This window comes from Rattus norvegicus, chromosome 13, assembly GCF_021556685.1.
Source record: "Rattus norvegicus strain SHRSP/BbbUtx chromosome 13, alternate assembly SHRSP_T2T, whole genome shotgun sequence".
In the NCBI taxonomy this organism is placed as follows: domain Eukaryota; kingdom Metazoa; phylum Chordata; class Mammalia; order Rodentia; family Muridae; genus Rattus; species Rattus norvegicus.
In genome coordinates this window covers 93,847,493-93,866,934 of record NC_141546.1, presented here as the reverse complement: position 1 = coordinate 93,866,934, position 19,442 = coordinate 93,847,493, and the positions used below count along the sequence as shown (strand labels likewise).

Sequence of the window (19,442 nt, the reverse complement as noted above, 5' to 3'; positions counted from 1 at the left end):
TAAGATTTTATTTTTATCTATGTGTGTAGGTCTGTTAAGTATATGCTATGTGTATGCAGGTTCCCTAGGAAGCCAGTAGTTGCCTAGCATGGGTGTTGGGAACTGAACTCAGGTCCCCTGTGTTAGGGTTTCGATCTCGGCCAGTGCCTAGACAGAACACACCCAGTCACCATGGTTCCACATGGAGAGGTTTAATGAGAGAAGAGTAGAAGAATGGAAAGGCAACTGGCCATGGGCACATGGAGAGGGGTATGGGGGGCAAGAACAGAGAAGAACAAAGAGCAAGAGGGAAGTAAGAGAGAGTAAGTGAGGGCAAGCAGCCTCTTTGCCAGGCAACTGTGGGGCGGAGCATACCTGGCTGATCCCAGGTAGCTGTGGGGGTGGAGCATAGACAGAATACCAATACCCTGGAAGAGCAGCAAGAGTTGAACCACTGTGCTGCCTCTCCATTTGTCTTGTTAGGGTTTTATTGCTGTGAAGAGACACCATGACCAAGGTAACTCTTATAAAGGGAAACGTTTAATTGGAGCTGGCTTACAGTTTCAGAGGTACAGTCCATTGTCATCATGGTGGGAAACATGGCAGTGTCCTGGCAGACATGGCAGTGTCCAGGCAGTGCTAGAAGAGATAAGAGTTATACATCTTGTTCCAAAGACAGCCAAGAGAAGATTGACTTTCACAGCCAGCCAGCAGGAAGGCATCTTCTGCACCAGGTGGAACTTGAGCATAGGAGGAAACTCAAAGTCCATCCCCATAGTGGTACACTTTGTCCAACAAGGCATTATGTAATCCAACAAAGCCACACCAAGGATATTCAAACCACTACAATATATAACCTCAAAGCCTGCCCCAAACAGTAACACACTTCCCCTAACAAGACCATACCTACTAATAGTGCCACTCCCTATTGACATTCAAACTCGAGTCTATGTGGGCCAAACTATTCAAACCACCACACAATCTCTTCATCGGTTCTTTTTGCTTTGTTTTTGTGGTTTGTTTGTTTTTGTTGTGTTTATTCGAGACATGATTTCTCTTTGTAGTCCCGTCTATCCTGGAACTCACTCTGTAGACCAGGCTGGCTCACCTCTGCATCCCAGGTGCTGGGAGGGTGATACTGTGGTCCTGAAGTGGAAATTTCTGGTTTCTTTGGAGACTCCGTTGTGTCATGTGATTTTTTTCTGGAAGCTCTTTATGAGAGGATATCTTGCTGAAGCAGACACGTGAGAGGATGTTTTGCTGAGGCAGACACTTGAGAGGACACATGATGTTTGGAAAGAGTATGAGCAGAACCCAACAGTGAATGATGCTCTTGCATTGCTTCCCCTTGCGACACTTTGCTGGTCTTTGCTGATCTTCCCTTGTTCCAACTTCATAGAAAGCAACACCAAAGAACTTCTCGTGGTATTCCGACTACTTCCGGCCACTTCTACCAACTCCTGCTGACTTGGCAGAGGCTTGCAGTTTCCTCTGGATTGAGCTGCTGCCACTGATTCAGGTTCAGTGTTTGCCCACTGGACTTGACCACTGCTGTTGATTCATTCATGTTTGATGTTTTAGACTGGACTGCTGATACCCTGACAACAAAGATTGGATTTGCCCCCAAACAACTACCTCTACACAAGTCCACAAACTCTGTTTCCTATTAACTCTTCTTTCCCCCCCACCTCTGGTAGGTGGGCTAGAAAGGAAGTTGAAACATTAAAGAACCCTAAGTAAATTAAGTTTTGAAAAAAAAAAAAAAACAAAACCCTAAGCCTACACTATCCAGCTCAAAAGAAAAATGTTGGGCTGGGGAGATGGCTCAGTGGTGAAGAGCACTGACTATTCTTCCAGAGGTCCTGAGTTCAAATCCCAGCAACTGTATGGTGGCTCACAACCATCCATAATGAGATCTGATGCCCTCTTCTGTTGTGTCTGAGGACAGCTACAGTGCACTCATATAGAATAAATAAATACATAAAAAAAAAGAAAGAAAAATGTTTTACCTAGGACAACGAAATAGTTACCAACACTGATCTCTTCTAAACAAGGTGGAGGTTCTGAAAGGTGAAGAAGAGAACTAAAGGCCTTCACATTTCAGGATGAGTCTCCTTCAGGCACATTCAATGATACTTTTGTTTGTTTGGGGAAAACTGATAACTTTGCACTAATGATGCAGCCAGGAGCATTGGCTCATGTCTGTAATAGCAACCAGGTAGGTGTTTTAGTTAGCTAGCTCTGCACACACACAGCACATGGATATATGTGAGGTGAAATATTCCCACACAATTAATAAAGGTAAATTAAATTTAAAAATTAAAAAGTAGAGAAAAAAAGGAGAGAGAAGTTACTGAAATCCCCAAGCTCCTGACATAATGTCTATGATTGATGACCTTCAAGTCACAAAACTGAATGTTACATTTATTAGAAGATGAAGAATTGTGAGTTCCATGTGCAGTAAATACATACTACATCATTGTGGGAAAAAGCTCCAGCTTCCTGGGAAGGCATCTCAAAGAGTTTTGAAATAATTCAGTAATTCTTGGTTAACCGTTCTCTCAGTTACTCAAACTGCTGGCTGACTTTATTATTAAACATTTATAGCCACTGTTTAATTTACCCCTTGCTAATAAAATAGTGTATTAAACTTATAATTAGGGTTTATGGGAATTGAGGCTTATCATCCCGTGCTCCGGTGCTTCCCCTCACGTCGTTAAAAGCAAGTGAGGGAGAATGACGGAAAAGGGCAAGGAAGCATTAATTCTTGTGTATTTTTAATAATGTATTTTTCTGTGTGGTGTATGTATGTGTTCATGTGCACATGTGCACATAGATATGTGTACTTAAGTATGTGTTTGTATGCAGGCTAGAGGTCAATGTGGGTTTCTGCCTCAATATCTCTCCCCTTATTCTGGGGAGATGGGGATCTGCCAGCTTCTTCCCCCCCGGACATTGGGATTTACTGGCCTATGTAACTGTACCTGGCTCTTTTTAGTTGGATGCTGGGGATCTGAACTCATGTCTTCTTGCTTACTTGGCAGACACTTTATCACCTGAGCCATCTCCCCAGCTCTCAAATATTTAATATTTTTGGGCCAACCGCATGGTTCATCTGGTAAAGGGGTTTGTCTTACAAATCAACCAGTCAGAATTCAATTTCAGGATTCTAGAGCGGAAGGAAACAACTGACTCCCTAAAGTTGTCCTCTGATCAGAACATGTATCATACATATGTATCTGAAATAATAAAGAAAATTAAAGTATAATTCAAACATGAACTTTAGAAACTACATTTATGTGTCTGTTTAATTTGTGTGTATGTATGTGTACATGCATGCATGCATGCCACATTGGTGTTAGAAGACAAACTCCAAGACTAGATTGGATTCTTTTCTTCTACTAAGTGGGTCTCTGGGATTAAACTCTCAGATCATCATTCTTGGTGGTAAGTGCCTTGACCCTCTGAGCCATCTTGCCAGGCAAATATTTAGTGTTTTAGTCATCACTGTACTTCTAGTATCACTGTGTAATCCCTAACTTTTTCGTTTCAAATGGAAATCATTTACTGATTTCCTTCCCTTCGTTCCAGCCCCCACCCCCAATGCTATTGTACTCAGTCTCTGTGTATTTGTCTGCCCTGGTCCTTCATATTTGTCCTTTTGTATCTGATGTCTCTCACCTTATATGTCTTCAAGGTTTATCTTTAATGTTTCATGTGTTAGATGTCATCTCTTACATTTTGTATTATATTTATTTATTCATTTTTGTTGAGAGAGAGACTGTGTGGAGTCGATAGGACCAAATGTGCTAGTTCTCTCTCTCTCTCTCTCTCTCTCTCTCTCTCTCTCTCTCTCTCAAAATTACATGTGTCAACTAAGTCAACTAAGGTGGTCACAATCGACCACAAGCACTTCACCTGCTGGGTTATCTTACCAGCTCAGAATTTCATCCTTTTTGATGGCAGAACAATATTCTTGCATGTTCATGCACCACATGTACCCAGGTACCTCAGACTTGGTTGTTTTTACTTTTTGCATTTGTGAACAATACCACTATGGTATGGACATTTGAGCCTGTCCTTTTATTTATCTGGTGTAATGAGACTGTTGTAAGTAAAAGAATACATGGTCTGGACATGTCAGTCAGTGTAGAGCAATTGTGTCTAGCATGTACCAGGCTCTGAGCTCAACCTGCAGCATAAAAAGACTCCAAATCAGCAAATACAGGTTCAAGTGTAAAAGTGAATGTTGGAATGTGAAGAGAAGTCACATCAAACATGAAAAAGTGGATGTGGGATAAACCATGTTATTATATCTATTGGACTTGGTCAGGTGTTATTTACACATCCTCTCAGATCTAGAAGGCAGACGTGTAACAATTTTAAAGGTGAGATGATGGGGTTTCCCTTTCAACCTTGTGTTTAAAGAAGTTGCCCAGGTGATGGTGGCTCATACTTTTTGATCCAGAACTCAGAAAGCAGAGGCAGGTGGATCTCAGTGAGTCCGAGGCCAGCCTGGTCTATAGTGTTCTAGGACAGACAGGGTATACAGAGAAACCCTGTGTCAAAAAACCACACACAGACACAGACACAGACACAGACACAGACACAGACACAGACACAGACACAGACACAGACACAGACACACAGACACAGACACACACACACACACACACACACACACTTCACACAGTAACTTTAAAGAATTTGTAGTGAATGCCTTGTCACAAATCGAGCTCAGGAAATATAAAATCCTGGGTTCTGTTCCCTGCACCAAGCACAACACAATGAAGCAATCCAAGTTATGACAAAACAGTGGGTATGTACTTAAGTGAAATGGGGAAGGGCCAGCGAGATGGTTCATGTGGTGAAAGACTCCTCCACAGCACTGTCTGCTAACTTCTATGACAACACTGAGCACGCATTCACTCACACTCACTCACACACACACACACACACACACACACACACACTAACTCAACAATAAAGTTAACATTTACTTCTCTAAGAGTATTTCTGGGTGTGATGGTACATGCCATTGATTGAGACGAAGGGGAAAGTCGGTTGTGTTGGATGATGTTTTGCTGGTGGAAACACACGAAGGAGGGTTTTTCTGAAGTGGCCACAGGTGAAAGACTGACGCAGACTCGTGAAGGAACACTTTGCTGATATCCCTCTGGGTCCCTCCTACTGACTCAGGTGAAGGCTGAGGCCTGACCGTCTCTACTAGGTAGGGCCACCACTGCTGATTCATGTTTGCTCTCCTGACTCTACCTAACTAGACTACTAATATATCCATAAAGTAGTATATCCTCTAGTAGGTGGTGAGCTAAAAGAGAGGTTAAAACATTTTAAAAGCATCATTAAAACTATACTTAGAAAATTAAGGTTTCAGCAAGGGGCAGGAGCAGAGAGGCGGGATGGGGCTGGGGATGGGAAGCAGAGGTAGAGGCAGGCAGATGTCTGTGAATGCTAAGCCAGCCTGCTTTACATGGAGATTTTTCAAGCGACATTGTGAGGCACGGTCACAAACCAACAAAGTATTCAGATTGAAGTAACAAATCACTAATAGAAAAAATTTTTTGAGCAGGATTTCTCTATTACTGAGACTAGTCTTCAAGTTGTGGGTTTGCTGTGGTTGCCAGGAGGCACCAGAAGTGTGTATAAGAAAGACCCTTTGGTGGGCAGGTGTGATCGTGTGTACACCTTTAACTTCAGCCCTCAGGCAGAGGCAGGTGCATTTCTGTGAGTTCAAGACCAGCCTGATCTACACAGAGAGTACCAGGACAACGAGAGATACATAATAGACCCTGTCTTTAAAGATTTACTATTTGTTTTATGTATATGGATACACTGTAGCTGTCTTCAGACACACCAGAAGAGGGCATCGGATCCAATTACAGATGGTTGTGAGCCACCATGTGGTTGCTGGGAATTGAACCCAGGACCTCTGGAAGAGCAGTCAGTGCTCTTAACCACTGAGCCATCTCTCCAGTCCGAGACTGTCTAAAAAGCATTCCGTTGTGTGATACAGGAGGCAGCTAAGTGTGAGCCTCAGAACCGGTCGAACATGCTGACACTCCTAGGCAGGTCTTGTGCGTGCACCTTTGCTTGTAAATTGCATACCCATTATCCAAGTACCCAGGAGGTAGTGAATAAAGGGTTTCCGAGTTCAAGACCTGACTGCAACGTATTTTCAAAAGGTTCCCCAAACGCAACTCTGAGATGGTTTGTTAAAAATATGGGCATATACACATACAGGAGGTGTGATTCAAAACTGCAAGGGCTAAGATTTTCAATCTAGGTGGTGAATATGCAGTTAACCACTGCCCTACAAACATTATTTTATTTTATTTATTTATTTTTTTGGTTCTTTTTTTTCGGAGCTGGGGACCGAACCCAAGGCCTTGCGCTTCCTAGGTAAGCGCTCTACCACTGAGCTAAATCCCCAACCCCTTATTTTATTTTTTGAGACAGGGTTTCTCTGTTGTAGCCTTGGCTGTCCTGAAACTCATTCTGTAGACCAGGGTGGCCTTAACCTGGGGTTAACCTCAAGGGTCTGCCTGCCTCGGCCTCCCCAGTGCTGAGATTAAAGGTGTGTGCCAACGCTGCTGGGCTCTATAGTTTTTTTCACTACGCATTAAAATTTGCATAGTAAGCTGAGCGTGGTGAACACCTTGAATTCCAGAACTGAGGCTGAGGCAGGCAGATCCCTGTGAGTTCGAGGTCTAAAAAGAGGTTTCTTGGTCTATAAAGAGAGTTCCAGACCAGTCTTGGCTACACACAGTGAGACTCTGTCTCAAAAAACAAACAAACAAACAAACAAACAAACAAACAAAAAAACAAAACGCAGAATAAAATACAAGAGGAAATAAATACACCACACTACCCCTAGCTAGAGTAGGTCCTCCTGCGCATGCTCACAGGACCTGCGCGCTCGTCTCCGCCCCCTGGTGTACGCAAGCGCAGGACGCAGGCGCGCAGTCAGAAAACACGAGACTCAAGCCGAGGGACCCCGCTCGAGTCTGAGGTGTGGAGCTGAGAAAGGATGGAGGTTCTGAAGGTGGAAAAGTTCACGACTGCCGACCGGGGAAACGGGCTGCGCGCTGTGGCCCCACTGCGCCCCGGGGAGCTGCTCTTCCGCTCCGACCCCTTGGCTTACACTGTGAGCAAGGGGAGTCGTGGCGTCGTTTGCGATCGCTGCCTCCTGGGGTAGGTACGGAGCCTGAGCCCTGGCGCGTGGCTCTGCGGGTGGCGATGGGCCTCGTGGGCACAGTTCTGTGGGGTGTCTGCAGCACCCTAGGCTGCAGTAGGAATTGGGGGAGTCAGTGGTGCGGATGAAGGGGAAGCGTTGGGCAGTAGATAATTTTGCTGGGGAACAAAACATTCATACCCCGTGCAACGAGCTTCATCGGTTGTGGAAATCAGAAGTGGCAGGGGTGGGTAGGTGCGGGAAGGAGCAGGGGTGTGTACCTCAGGATCAGAACTGAGGCCCCACCTGACCTGTCTTGCGGGAGGAAGAAGCCTGGTGTTTATGTTGCACTTTGCTGGTCTGGATTTTGCGTGACTTGGGTTTAGGAAGATGAATGAGACATCCCTAAGGAGCGGAGCAAATGAGAATTACAGTGTAACAGAAGAGCAGAATACAGATGCAAACTGTATACTCTAGCAGCGTAGGTTACAGAGTGTTCACCCTGTCCCTCGCCCTGTAGAGATTGTGCGAACAAGTGTAACTCACCACCTCTGTGTAGATGCAACAGTTTATGTGACAACGTTTCGAAGTCTGGAAGCACAGTGTCAACTTAAGGTGCTTTACTGTTTATAGAGTTGTGTAACATACATGTGCATTCATAGGATATGTATTCCGTCAGCACACATCGGGTTCTCACCATACACTGGGAGAAGGACTCTGAGATAGGTAGGTTGATTTTTGTACTTGACCATTCCTCCAGACCATTCCTCCAGACACTGTGATTGGGGTGGGTAGAGGTGGGGAGTAATCTGGCTTTACCATCCATTCCACTATACTCCCCTCGCTCCGCCTCTCCCCCCTCCCATGTCCCCGCCCCTTCAGACAGGGTTTCTCAGTAGCTTTGGCTGCCTTGGAACTCTGTAGCTCTGGCTGCCTCGGAACTTGGAGCTCTGTAGACCCGGTTGGCCTTCTCTGCCTCCTGAGTGCTGGGATTAAAAAAGTCCTGGCGTTACCAACGCCCGGCTTCCACAATATTCATGTTTGGTTTATAACTGAAGACTTCGGTTTGCATTTTAAATTTAGCAAATAATACTATTATGTTATCTTCTAAAGTGAAAATCGAAATGACTTGCATACACACGCATATGATTTGTTGAGGAGAGAGCAGTGGGAAGTTTGTGGAGTTAAAGCAATTCACTCCTTTCAAAGCTCGAATGTCATGTGCCCCCTGTCACAGACTAATTAGAGAAAGCAGGACTCATCCTTCATTCTGTTACATACCTTGCCAGGTATTTAGAGTGTAGGTGTACCTCACCCCCTGGCAGAGAGCTTACTGTTTAAGTCCTGTAGCATTAAGTGGTAAAGATGACGTAAGTCTCCTCGCAGACACCGTTTGACCGCTGTGTTGCTCAGTGGGTAGGACAGAAACATTTGATCATAAACAACGACAAATTAGTATGGAATGATCAGAGATTTTCTTTTGAACCTGGGTCCTCTGGAAGGGCTCTAAACCACTGAGCTGTCTCTCCAACCTGAGATGTTCTTTTTAAAATTTTTGTTAATTTGTATTTTTCTTAGTGTATGAAGTACTGGATTTCTACACATATTTCATTGTTCCCAGAGCTGATCTTGAGTCGTCCGTTACAAGAGACTGCCCATTTTCCAGAATAAAGTGCCCAACGTGCCTGTCTTTTATGGTAGTTGTGACTCTTACATCATAAACTTTTATCGGTGATTCAAGAACAAAAAAAAAAAAATTCTTGAAAGGCTGTTGGGGAGTCCTCAGCTCTGCGTTAAGGGTGGGAGAAACCTGGACCTGAAGGTGGACAGGAACCAAGTCAGAATTGCTCTGCAGGGGCTGGGCTATAGTCTGAGCCGTATCCTTCTGCTGGGTGCACGGTGGTAAGCGGATTCCGGAGCAGGTTTCTCTAGCGTCTGGACAAGGGACTATGCTGCTGCCCTTTGGTAAGCTAATTGTTGGAGCCTTGTTCTCCCCCTTGGATTAGCTGAGCTCAGGCGCCTCCTCCTCCAACCCCCCCCCCCCCCCCCAGCTTACCTTAACTGACAGGTGAGAAAGTAGTGTTCTTGTTTGGCTAAAAAGTAGGAGGCAGCCCGGACTTCACAGGGTTATAGATAGATGCATCCTTCGTGCTGCCTAATAGATATGTGCTTCTTCGTTCTTTACACCAAACAGTTGATCTGTGCCCGATTTGGGCTGCCACGGGGTGTGTATGCTGGAATCCATTTGCGTTGTGGGAAGCCCTTTACGGAACACACTCATTTCTGGTTCTGGGCTGCGTAGTTGAGAATCATTGCAGCCCGAATATCTGGTTAGGGAAATGCTGGTGCATCCTCACGGAGGCTTCCCATCAGTGCTGATGTGTGTCATTGCAGCATACGATTTCCTGTTGGCTGCTTGTCCCTGGAGTTTGTTTGTTTATTATGTTTGTTTATTAGTCTCCATCACTTACACAGTGAGAAGGAGGTGTTGTGTTGTTGTTGAGTTTTAGCTCTCACTTTGTAATATGAGTGCTATTTTGCAAAGTTTTTTTTTCTTTTTGTTTTTTTGGGGGTTTTGTTTGTTTTTTTTTTGTTTTGTTTTTGTTTTGTTTTTGAGACACTCTCTCTCTCTCTCTCTCTCTCTCTCTCTCTCTCTCTCTCTCTAGCACTGGCTATCCTGGAAATCACTGTGAGGACCAGGCTGATGTTGAACTCACAGAGATGGGGCTGTCTCTGCTTGGGTTAAAGGTGTATGCCATCACTCCCAGCTTGCAAACTGTTCTTACCTCCTCTGTCTGTCTGTCTGCCTACCTCTCTGTCTGTCTGTCTGCCTGTCTGCTGCCTGTCATCTTTCTTTCTTTCTTCCTTCCTTCCTTCTTTTTTTTTTTTTTTTTTTTTTTTTTTGAGACACGGTCTCACTATTTGCCCTGGCTGTCCTAGAACTCACTACCTAGACCAGGCTGAGATCCACCTGCCTCTGCTTCCCAACTGCTGGGGTTAAAGGCATGTGCCACCATGCCTGGCTCTTTCTTTTTAAATGGAGAAACTTGAATGTGTTCTTTAGCGTCCCTTGTTCTTTCCTTTAAGGAATGGCTCCTAGCTTTTCATGTAATGAGAAAAGACATCGAAGAGGCTGAGGATATGGCTCTGGGGTAGCGATTGCCTAGCAACTTGAAGGAATAAGATGAACTCGTGATGTGCAGTCATTGATACTGTTTCCCTGCTGCGGTACACGGTTTTAGTTTGCTGCTCATACAAAAGATTGATTGTAACGAGAGCTTTGTTTACTGTCAGCTTATTTTGGGTAAACGAAGCATGTGAAATTTCATGTGGGGTCTGGAGAAATGACTCAGAGGTGAGGAGCACCTCCCGCTCTCCCAGAGGACCCAGGTTGGATCCCCCGCATCCATGTCATCGGTTCACAGTCACATGTGATTCCAGCTCCAGGGGTCCCAGTCTGTCTCTTCTGCTCTCCGCAGGTATCTGTTCACACAAGGCACACGTGCACATAGGTACACATACGTGAAAATGTGATCACACATGGCACATGTGCACATAGGTACACACAAATGAAAATGTGATCACACATGGCACACGTGCACATAGGTACACACAAATGAAAATGTGATACACAAGGCACATGTACACATAGGTACACACAAATGAAAATGTGATCACACAAGGCACACGTGCACATAGGTACACATAAGTGAAAATGTGATCATACATGGCACACGTGCACATAGGTACACACAAATGAAAATGTGATTCACAAGGCACACGTGCACATAGGTACACACAAATGAAAATGTGATCACACATGGCACATGTGCACATAGGTACACACAAATGAACATGTGATACACAAGGCACATGTACACATAGGTACAGACAAATGAAAGTGTGATCACACACGGCATTGATGCACACATAAATGAAAATGTGATCACACATGGCACACGTACACATAGATACACACAAATGAAAAAGTAAAAATTAACCCTTCAGATAGCTTCGCTGTATCATCTTGGCTTTTGTAGGTCTTCTTACCATGGTGCTGACTCAAGTCTAACCTTTCTGTTCTCGCTTACAAGGCACACAGCAGATGGGGACTGTCCATACTGTGAAAGGACAGGATTTAGGGCTAGTTTAGAAAGGGCCATGCTGCTTGCTGCTTCTCTATCAACACCGTCTGTGGACAAACTCTAAGGATAGTTCTGTAGAGCATTTCATGTGTCATTAAGGGTCCAGGCTTTGTGGCTCTCAGGAGGGAAGTGGGACTGGAAGCGGGAAGGTCTTTCTGCCTTTGTGGACTGTGGAGAGGAGTGAGCGAATGTTGGGAGAGTGGACGTGTTACGGGAGCTATATGCCAATGTTCTGTGGTTATGGGGGTGCTAAATGGACCAAGGGATAGGTAATAACCGTACAGTTTGGGTCTTCGTCTCTATGCCTCTTCCTCTATTTGGGATCTCTTTTCTTTTTTTGTACTGCTGGGGATAGAACCCAGGGCTTTACTCATACTAGGCACACCCTCCCCCCCCAGCCTTATAATTTAGCATCATGAGAAGGGAAAGCTGCTGACTGTAGCCCAACAGTGGTAGAAGGAAGTGGCTACACAGGGGAGCCTGAGGGGCAAGGGATTCTGAAATGCTGTCAGTGAGGTGGATGGAGGAGGTTAGTGACCAAGGGAAGAGTGGGCATCAGGACAAGGGACTGTGTGGTGGCAGACCCTTAAGTCAGGACTGGATACCAGGGATCGGAGCAGAATGACGTCTCAAGAGATGAGGTGGCACCCGTCCAGTAAAGGGACTGGATTATTCTGTGTCACAGAGAACAGTGAGCATCTAAGGCCATGGCACACTGCGTCCAGGGTGTCTCAGAAGACCTGGGGGAGGGGAAAAAACCTTCAAAGCAACCACTCAGACCAGTCTGGTAAGGAGCTGTGCTAAAAATATGAATGTTAACTGGGAAAAAATTGATTTTGTTATTTGACACATTTTAAATTTTCCTGGCTCTTTATTAGATAGATGTTTAAGAAAAAAAAGATGGGTTCTAGAACAAGCCACATCATCTTCAGGAGATAGATTACGGCGCTTGGAGAAAACAAGGTAGCCATGTTGGAGTTGACATGTGTATGTCTAGGCCATGACATAGGCAGTGCGGGAACATGGTTTAGTAAGACAGTGGAGTCTTTCTTGGCTAAGGACTGGACCTAGACTAGGGTTAAAGGGAAACAGCTCCATGCGTATGGAGAGACGTGGTGTGTGGGAGCAGGCAGCTGCAGAGATTAAAGTCCAATACAGCGGCACACACCTTTCATCCCAGCATTCGGGAGACAGAGGCAGGTAGATCCCTGATATGAGGCTAGCCTGGTCTATGTAGCACATTCCAAGCCAGCCATAGTGAAATCTCATGAGTTCTAGAACAAGCCACATCATGTTCAGGAGATAGATTACAAAAAACCTAAGCACACAAGACAGAACATTGAAACGAACATTGCTTTCATTGCTAGAGAAATGGCTCAGCGGTGAAGGGAGCTGGCTATCCTTCCAGAGAATCCAGGTTTGATTCTCAGCGCCAACCGTCTGACTCTCACAACTGTCTGTAACCCTTGGCTTCTGCAGGCACTGGTCATGTGCATGTGATGCCTAGACGAACACGCAGTCAACCCTGCCCACATAAATACACTTAAAATTTTTTTTAAAAAGGTGTGAGACAGCCAAGGAAGTGGTTGCTAAGGGACTTAGACTTAGATTCAAAATAGTTTTCTAGGAAAGAAGAGGGAATTGCCTGCTGAAATGTGGGCTTGATGTAAAGTGTGGCGGGACCTGTTAAAACCTGTTTTTTGTTTAACCTCTGAATGCCTCGTGCTTTCGTCCTGCTGCAGTAGCAGCTGCTGGCTGTGAATGTTGGATTGACCCAGATGTTGGGTGGCTGTGATCGGTGCAGAGGGCGGAAGGACCTTGAGCTGTAGGTAAGAGCACACACAATGGTAGATTACAGCCTGTAAGCTGGGGATGAGATCACGGGGAAAGGGGTGGGTTGTGAGTGTGGCGGAATTACACAGCTAAAGGTCTTTTTAGTTGTTTAGGACAGGGTCTCATGTCACCCAGACCGGCCTGAACTATGTAGCCAAGAATGGCATTTGACTTCTGGTCTTCTTCGCTCTGCCTCCTACCTCCTGAGTTCTGGGATTATGGGTATGTGCCTCTGTGCCTGGCCAAAGGCCCTTTAATTTATATTTATTTATTTGTGTGTGTGTGTGTGTGTGTGTGTGTGTGTGTGTGTGTGTACATGTTTATGGGTATATGTGACATGTGTGTATAGATGCCAGGAGACAACTTTGAGTGGCACTGTCTCAGGCACTGCCCGACATTTATTTTATCTTATTATTATTATTATTTTTTTTTTATTTAGAGGTATGGTCTCTCTCGGGCCTGGGACTCACCAAGTAGACTAGGTTCCCTAGCTGCTGCTCTAACTCTGGGATAACAAGAATGCACATCATACGTGGATTCTTTTTAGGTAGGTCTTGGGGATTGAACTCAGGTCTTTATACTTGCATGGCAAGCAGTTAACCAGTTTAGCTGTTCAGCTCTGGCTAGTCTGGAACTCCAAATACACTGTAGCTGACCTTGAACTCACAAAAGACCTGTCTCTTTCCCAGTGCTGCTATTACAGGAGTCAGCCACAACAGCCTATTCTGTTGTTGTTGTTTGCCTAGTTTTTGTTCGTTTGCTGTGAAGAGACACCAAGAACAAGATAACTCATAAAAGGAAGAAATTAATTGGGGTTTGCTTACAGTTTCAGAGGGTTAGTCCATTATCATGGCGGGAAGCAGACAGGCATGCTGTAGTTGTAGCTGTAGCCAAGAAGTTTACATTCTGATCTATAGGCTGAGGGGGGAGGCATGGGGATGGGGGTGGGGAGACAGAGAGAAAGAAGGGGAGACAGTGAGACTGACTGAGACAGACAAAACCCATCCCCAGTGACGCATCTCCTCCAACAAGGCCACACCTCCTCCAGTAAGGCCACACCTCCTCCAGTAAGGCCACACCTCCTCCAATAAGGCCACACCTCCTCCAATAAGGCCACACCTCCTCCAATAAGGCCACTCCTCCTGATCCTCCACAAACAGTTCATCAACCTGAGACTAAGCATGCACATGTGTGAGGTAGTGGAGGGCGGGTATTCTCATTCAGACCACCGTACTTTCTTTATTGAAGGTTTTGATATTGGCAGTTACAAATGGTCACAGAATTCATCGACTCCAAGTGTTACCTGCTTAGCACTATATGTCTTAATTTAGGGCATGCATAAAAGTTAGAAGAAAACAATTACTGAAATGATCAGAAATCTGAGAGATCCAGGGATTGGGTGAATTTTTTAAATAAAGTTACCAAGAAAGGTATGTATTGTAACGAATAGTTTAGCAAAGGTAAATTCTCATACTGGCTTGTACCCCGGTAGAAATCGTGAAGTCCTGTGTCCCCGACTCCTAATGTGTAAGAGACGTGGGGAGGTGCGCGTGATGGCTCATTGATTAAGATCACTTGTTGCTCCTGCAGAGGACCTGGGTTTGCTTCTTAGACCTGTGCAGTAGCTTGCAACTCCCTGCAACTTCGCTTCCCGAGTTTCTGACTCTCTTCACCAGGTATGCACTTGGTACAAATCCATACTTGCATGGAAAACTACTGAGAATTAAACAACAACAACAAAAACCCACAGAAATGTTATGAGAATATGTTTTTGATTTAAATCTCAGGTGTGTGGGATATAGGGCCGCTTCAGACTGTCCACAGCAGGTGACTATGATTTGCCTCGTGCTCTAGCAGGGGTGTGATTTTGCCAGCTGAGGCTAGTTTATGTTTGGAATTCTGGGGGCTCTCGAGAGGGTATACCGGAGTCTCAAGAGAGGCAGCAGCTGCTGAAAACACTTAAAAAAAAATCTAAAATTTATTTTAAAAGAAACATCGGGGCTGGGGATTTAGCTCAGTGGTAGAGCGCTTGCCTAGGAAGCACAAGGCCCTGGGTTCGGTCCCCAGCTCCGGAAAAAAAAAAAAAAAAAGAACCAAGAAACATCATTTGAGTTTTTAAAATAGCTAATTTTGTGAAGTTTGTTAGTGAAGTCTTATAAACTTTTGCGTAAGGAGGCCCTGAAGGCCGAGGGACAAGTAGAATCATTTCGCAGGCCGCACCTGTACAGCTGATTTGAAATCATGGCTTGGGTATTCCTTGTAATGGCCGATGGGTTTATCTGAGGGCCAGAGACCTGTAAAGGAACGAGATGGAGTGACTGATAATTAGGCGGGTAGAAAAGGACACCGTGGACGTGAATGACTTCCAGACTTCCTCACAGGTGGCAGTTATAATTCCCGTTGTTTTGCTTATTTTTCTTTAGCAAGGAGGTTTAGGAAAGGGCCGTGTGGCTGAGCTCCGAGCCGGACAGCATTTGACCCATGTGAACGCTACAGCAGAGGACGTTCCTAATCAGACCGGATGACTGCTCTGCACACGGCAGTAAGCTGCTCTCCGTTTCCAGACTGCTTGATGCTTGCTCGGAGTGCTCGAGGAGAGAAGGACTTGGGACGGGGATAGAGGATGGTGCCTAGAAATCAGTATACTGTAGACTTCTCCAGTAGTAATAATTAATTAATTAATTAATCCTGGGTTTCCTAGGTGGCCTCCAGGAGACCTCCAGGACCAGCCAGCTGCCTACCGTCAGTTTGTATTTATTGCCCTGTCATGGGGACGTCAGATCTCGTCCCCTTGTGCTGCTGTGCACTGATGTGTGCTGTGCTGCTTTGACTCATGACTGATATTGGAGAGCTCTGTGAGCTCTGGAATTCTTGATCTCCTCTGACTTTTCATGGGCTGAGTTGCTGCTCATACCTGTGGTGGTGACTGCTCTCCGTGTGTGCTGTCCTCTGGCATAGCCCCCTCGAAAGCTGGAAAGTTTGTTAAAACAGATTCAGTAGGAAGATTGAAGAAAAGGCTGCCGAGGACAGTGGCAAGTCCGTCTGTTTTTGAGATAAGGTCTATGACCCAGGGTGGCTTGGAAATCAACGTGTGGTTGAGGATGACCTCGTACTATTGATCCTGCTTCCACCTTCCAAGTGTTGGTAATACAGGCCTATACAACCAGATCGGTGTAAGAGATTTTGTTTATGTGGACCTTATCTATGAATATTTTACAGCATAAAGAAATGAAAACTGGAAAATGCAAAACAATTATCAAAACATACTAATTTTAAGTAAAGCTTTCATTTGTTTATTTTTGGTTCCTTGAAGGGGGGCGTTTATGTGGTCCAGGCTATCTTCTAACTCCTAGGTAGCTGAGGCTAGCCTTGAACTCGGGTCCTCCTGCCCCCACCCTCCAAGATCTGGGGTAACAGGTGCATGCTGCTGTGCTTGGATTACAAACCAACCATGTGTTCTCGCGGCTAGAGAGATAGCTCTGTGCTGAGGAGTCTGTTCCTTTTGTAAAAGACCAGAGTTTGTTCCCAGTACCCATATTGGAGAACACACTACTGCCTTTAACACGGTCTCCCAGTGATCCAAAGCAGCTTTCTGGCTTCTGTGTGCTTGTGCACACATGAACACACACACCCATGTGTATGTGTATGTGTGTGTGCTTGTGCACACACACACCCATGCCACCACAAATACATTAAATAAAAGCAAAAGGTGTTTTCATGAAGAAATAAACATAGACTGTCTCTTTCTTTTGTTTTGTCTTTTTGAGGTAGGATCTCTTTATGATGCCTTAGATGCCTTGGAACTTGGTATGTAGACCAGGCTAGCTTCAAACTCACAGAGATCGCCTGCCTCTTCCTCCCGGGTGCTAAGATTAAAGTTGTGGGCCACCACACCTGTCATACAAATGATATTTTCTGAGCCATAAGGACTTCAGTGAGATGAGGGATAGGAAGACAGAAGGATTGCTGTAAGTCCTCCATGATGAGACCCCGACTCAAAGGGGAAAAAACCAAGGCAGAATGGATAGCATTAATAAAGCCTTTCACAGGAGCAGACTGACTCCCATGTGGTTAGGAGGAGGGTCTCATTGCCCGCTCCCACAGTGACACACTTCTTCTAACAAGGCCTCACCTACTCCGACAAGGCCACACCTCCTAATAGCACCAATCCCTGGGCCAAACATATTCAAACTACCATACCAGGCAATGCCTGAAACGATTCTACGGGCTTTGTCTTGGTTAGGATTTCGTGAATTATCACAGACCTGACCAGAGTGTCTTCTACCTCTTTGCCTTCAAGGGAAAAATGTGCAAGGTGAGCGCGTGCAGGATGTTTTACATCCTCTCGGTTAGTTTGGCATTGTTCATCAAGGTTGACTACATTATTATTATTATTCTGTGACTCCAGTGGAAATTTAGAAACCAGTGATACACAATGACATTTAGTGTAGTGTTTTGGTAGCCAGATTAAACTGGTTTGTTTGGATTGTGGAATACTGTTTCCCTGTTAAGACCGAGGCAAGCTGCTTGTACAGATGTGGCTCTGCAAGGTTGTGGAACAGTGTGTGTGTGAGTGTGTGTGTGTGTGTGTAATAAAATGTCTGGGGCTCAGAGTGTAACCCAGGGCTAGAGCTCAGCACACACAGGCTTAATGCACAGCACTGACCAAGAAGTAGCAGAACTTATGTGTTTTCGATTTGTACTTGTGTGTTTAGAATGGGCCTTGAAGGCACAGCAGAATTCTAATGTAATTATTTCTCAAGAGTGATTTTTTGGGGGAGGGGGGTTGGAAGATACCCTTTTGTGCTTTGTGTTTTAGGGCATTTGCATTTTCTTTTTTTTAAAAGATTTATTTATTTATTTTATGTAAGTACACTGTTGCTGTCCTCAGACACACCAAAAGAGGGCATCAGATCCCATTACAGATGGTTGTGAGCCACCATGTGGTTCTGGGAATTGAACTCAGGACCTCTGGGAGAGCAGTCAGTGCTCTTAACCACTGAGCCATCTCTCCAGCCCTCATCATTTTCTGTGATCGGCTATTTAAGTGAGTTTAGAGAACACTGTGTGTGTCTGTGTGAGAGTGTTCGTTGCTGGCGGCAGTGACTGAACCCATGACCTCATGCCTGCTAGCAAACACCCTGCACTGAGCCCCAGCCCAGCCCTGTGTCCCTTTTCCTTTTCTGAGATGGGATTCAGTCTGTAGCCTCGATGGGCCTGGTTTTCACTATGGAGTCAGATGCACTATTATCTAACAGGGTCCTCTCATACTCACAGTGTCTTCTAGGCTGGCCTTGAACTTGAAACAGTCCTTCTGCCTTTGGCCTCTTGAGCCCCGGGATTATAGATGTGAGGCCACCTAGCTCACCTGGAGCCAGCAGTTGTGTTTTAGAGTTTTAACTTATTTTATTTTAATTTTTGAGGCCAGAGTTCACGTAGTTCAAGGTTCCTCTCAAACTCCCTGGCTGAGGATGTTCTTGGTCCTCCTGCTTCCGACTGCGGTTCCCCATTGCTGGGTTCACAGGCCTGGGCCACCATGGGCTTAGGACTACCAGTTCTTCTGGATTCACTCTCTGGAGTTGTGGATTTACAGGTCTTATGCTGGCTAGGCAGGTGGATCTCTTGATGTTCAAGGCCAGCTTGGTCTACAGAGTGACTTTTAGGACGGCCAGGGCTACTCAGAGAAATCCTGTGTCTGGATGGATTGGTGGGGTGGGAACGAGACCAGCATCATTGAGGTGAAATCTTCTGAGAAATGTTTCCTTAGGGTCAGCATACACAAGGTGGGTTCCAGAGGTTACCTCATGCTCACAACTGAAGTTGGTGACATTAAGAGTCACTGGGGTAGAACCAGTGTTTAAGATATGAAGGGGTTGTGGAGAACGGCCGAGGCTCGGTGCTGTGTAGGGAAAGTGCAGCCCCACTGGAGCAGAAGACCCAGGATTCTGTGGAATAACTGCCAAGGACAGCAGCAGCCATAGAGTGGAGCTTTCTCCGAACTTCAGAGACGGCGAGCAGCGTGTGCTGCAGAGGGTGGAGCTGGAGAAGTGGCCCAGCTCCCTCAGAGGAGAACAGATACTGAGTTATTTTATCTAATTGGAGTTTGTGTTTGCTTTGTTCAGATCGTGACTGTGCCCTGGTTTTTTCCCCCTGAAGTTAGAAACTGTTTAATTTAGTCTTAATTTTATAGGAACCCAGAATTGAAAGACTTTAAACTTAAGAGGGATTTTGTAGTTTTACAAAGATTTTGATTTTAAAAGAGACTGGATTTTTTTTTTTTTAAGAGACTGAAC

The 19,442-nt window shown here is 45.3% G+C and overlaps 1 protein-coding gene and 1 long non-coding RNA gene across 6 annotated transcripts in view; both read left to right on the top strand.

Moving 5' to 3' along the window:
• The first annotated feature begins 6,973 nt into the window (after window positions 1–6,973).
• Smyd3 (SET and MYND domain containing 3) overlaps window positions 6,974–19,442 on the top strand; it is a 556,924-nt gene continuing 544,455 nt past the window's right edge. Inside the window, exon 1 of the mRNA NM_001025762.1 lies at window positions 6,974–7,191. Within this exon, the coding sequence (NP_001020933.1) occupies window positions 7,028–7,191 (164 nt within the window). The 5' untranslated portion in view covers window positions 6,974–7,027. The remainder of the gene's footprint in view (window positions 7,192–19,442) is intronic.
• LOC148001837 (uncharacterized) lies at window positions 7,834–16,874 on the top strand. 5 transcript variants are annotated; one of them, XR_015636200.1, is made up of 9 exons: window positions 7,834–7,897; window positions 8,750–8,868; window positions 9,027–9,136; window positions 13,059–13,145; window positions 13,255–13,371; window positions 13,589–13,696; window positions 14,740–14,825; window positions 15,573–15,691; window positions 15,851–16,874. It is a non-coding gene; the product is annotated as an uncharacterized LOC148001837 (long non-coding RNA). The 5 variants fall into 5 exon arrangements; XR_015636201.1 differs by lacking the exon at window positions 13,255–13,371; XR_015636199.1 differs by lacking the exons at window positions 7,834–7,897; window positions 8,750–8,868; window positions 9,027–9,136 and having other exon boundaries at window positions 12,535–13,145.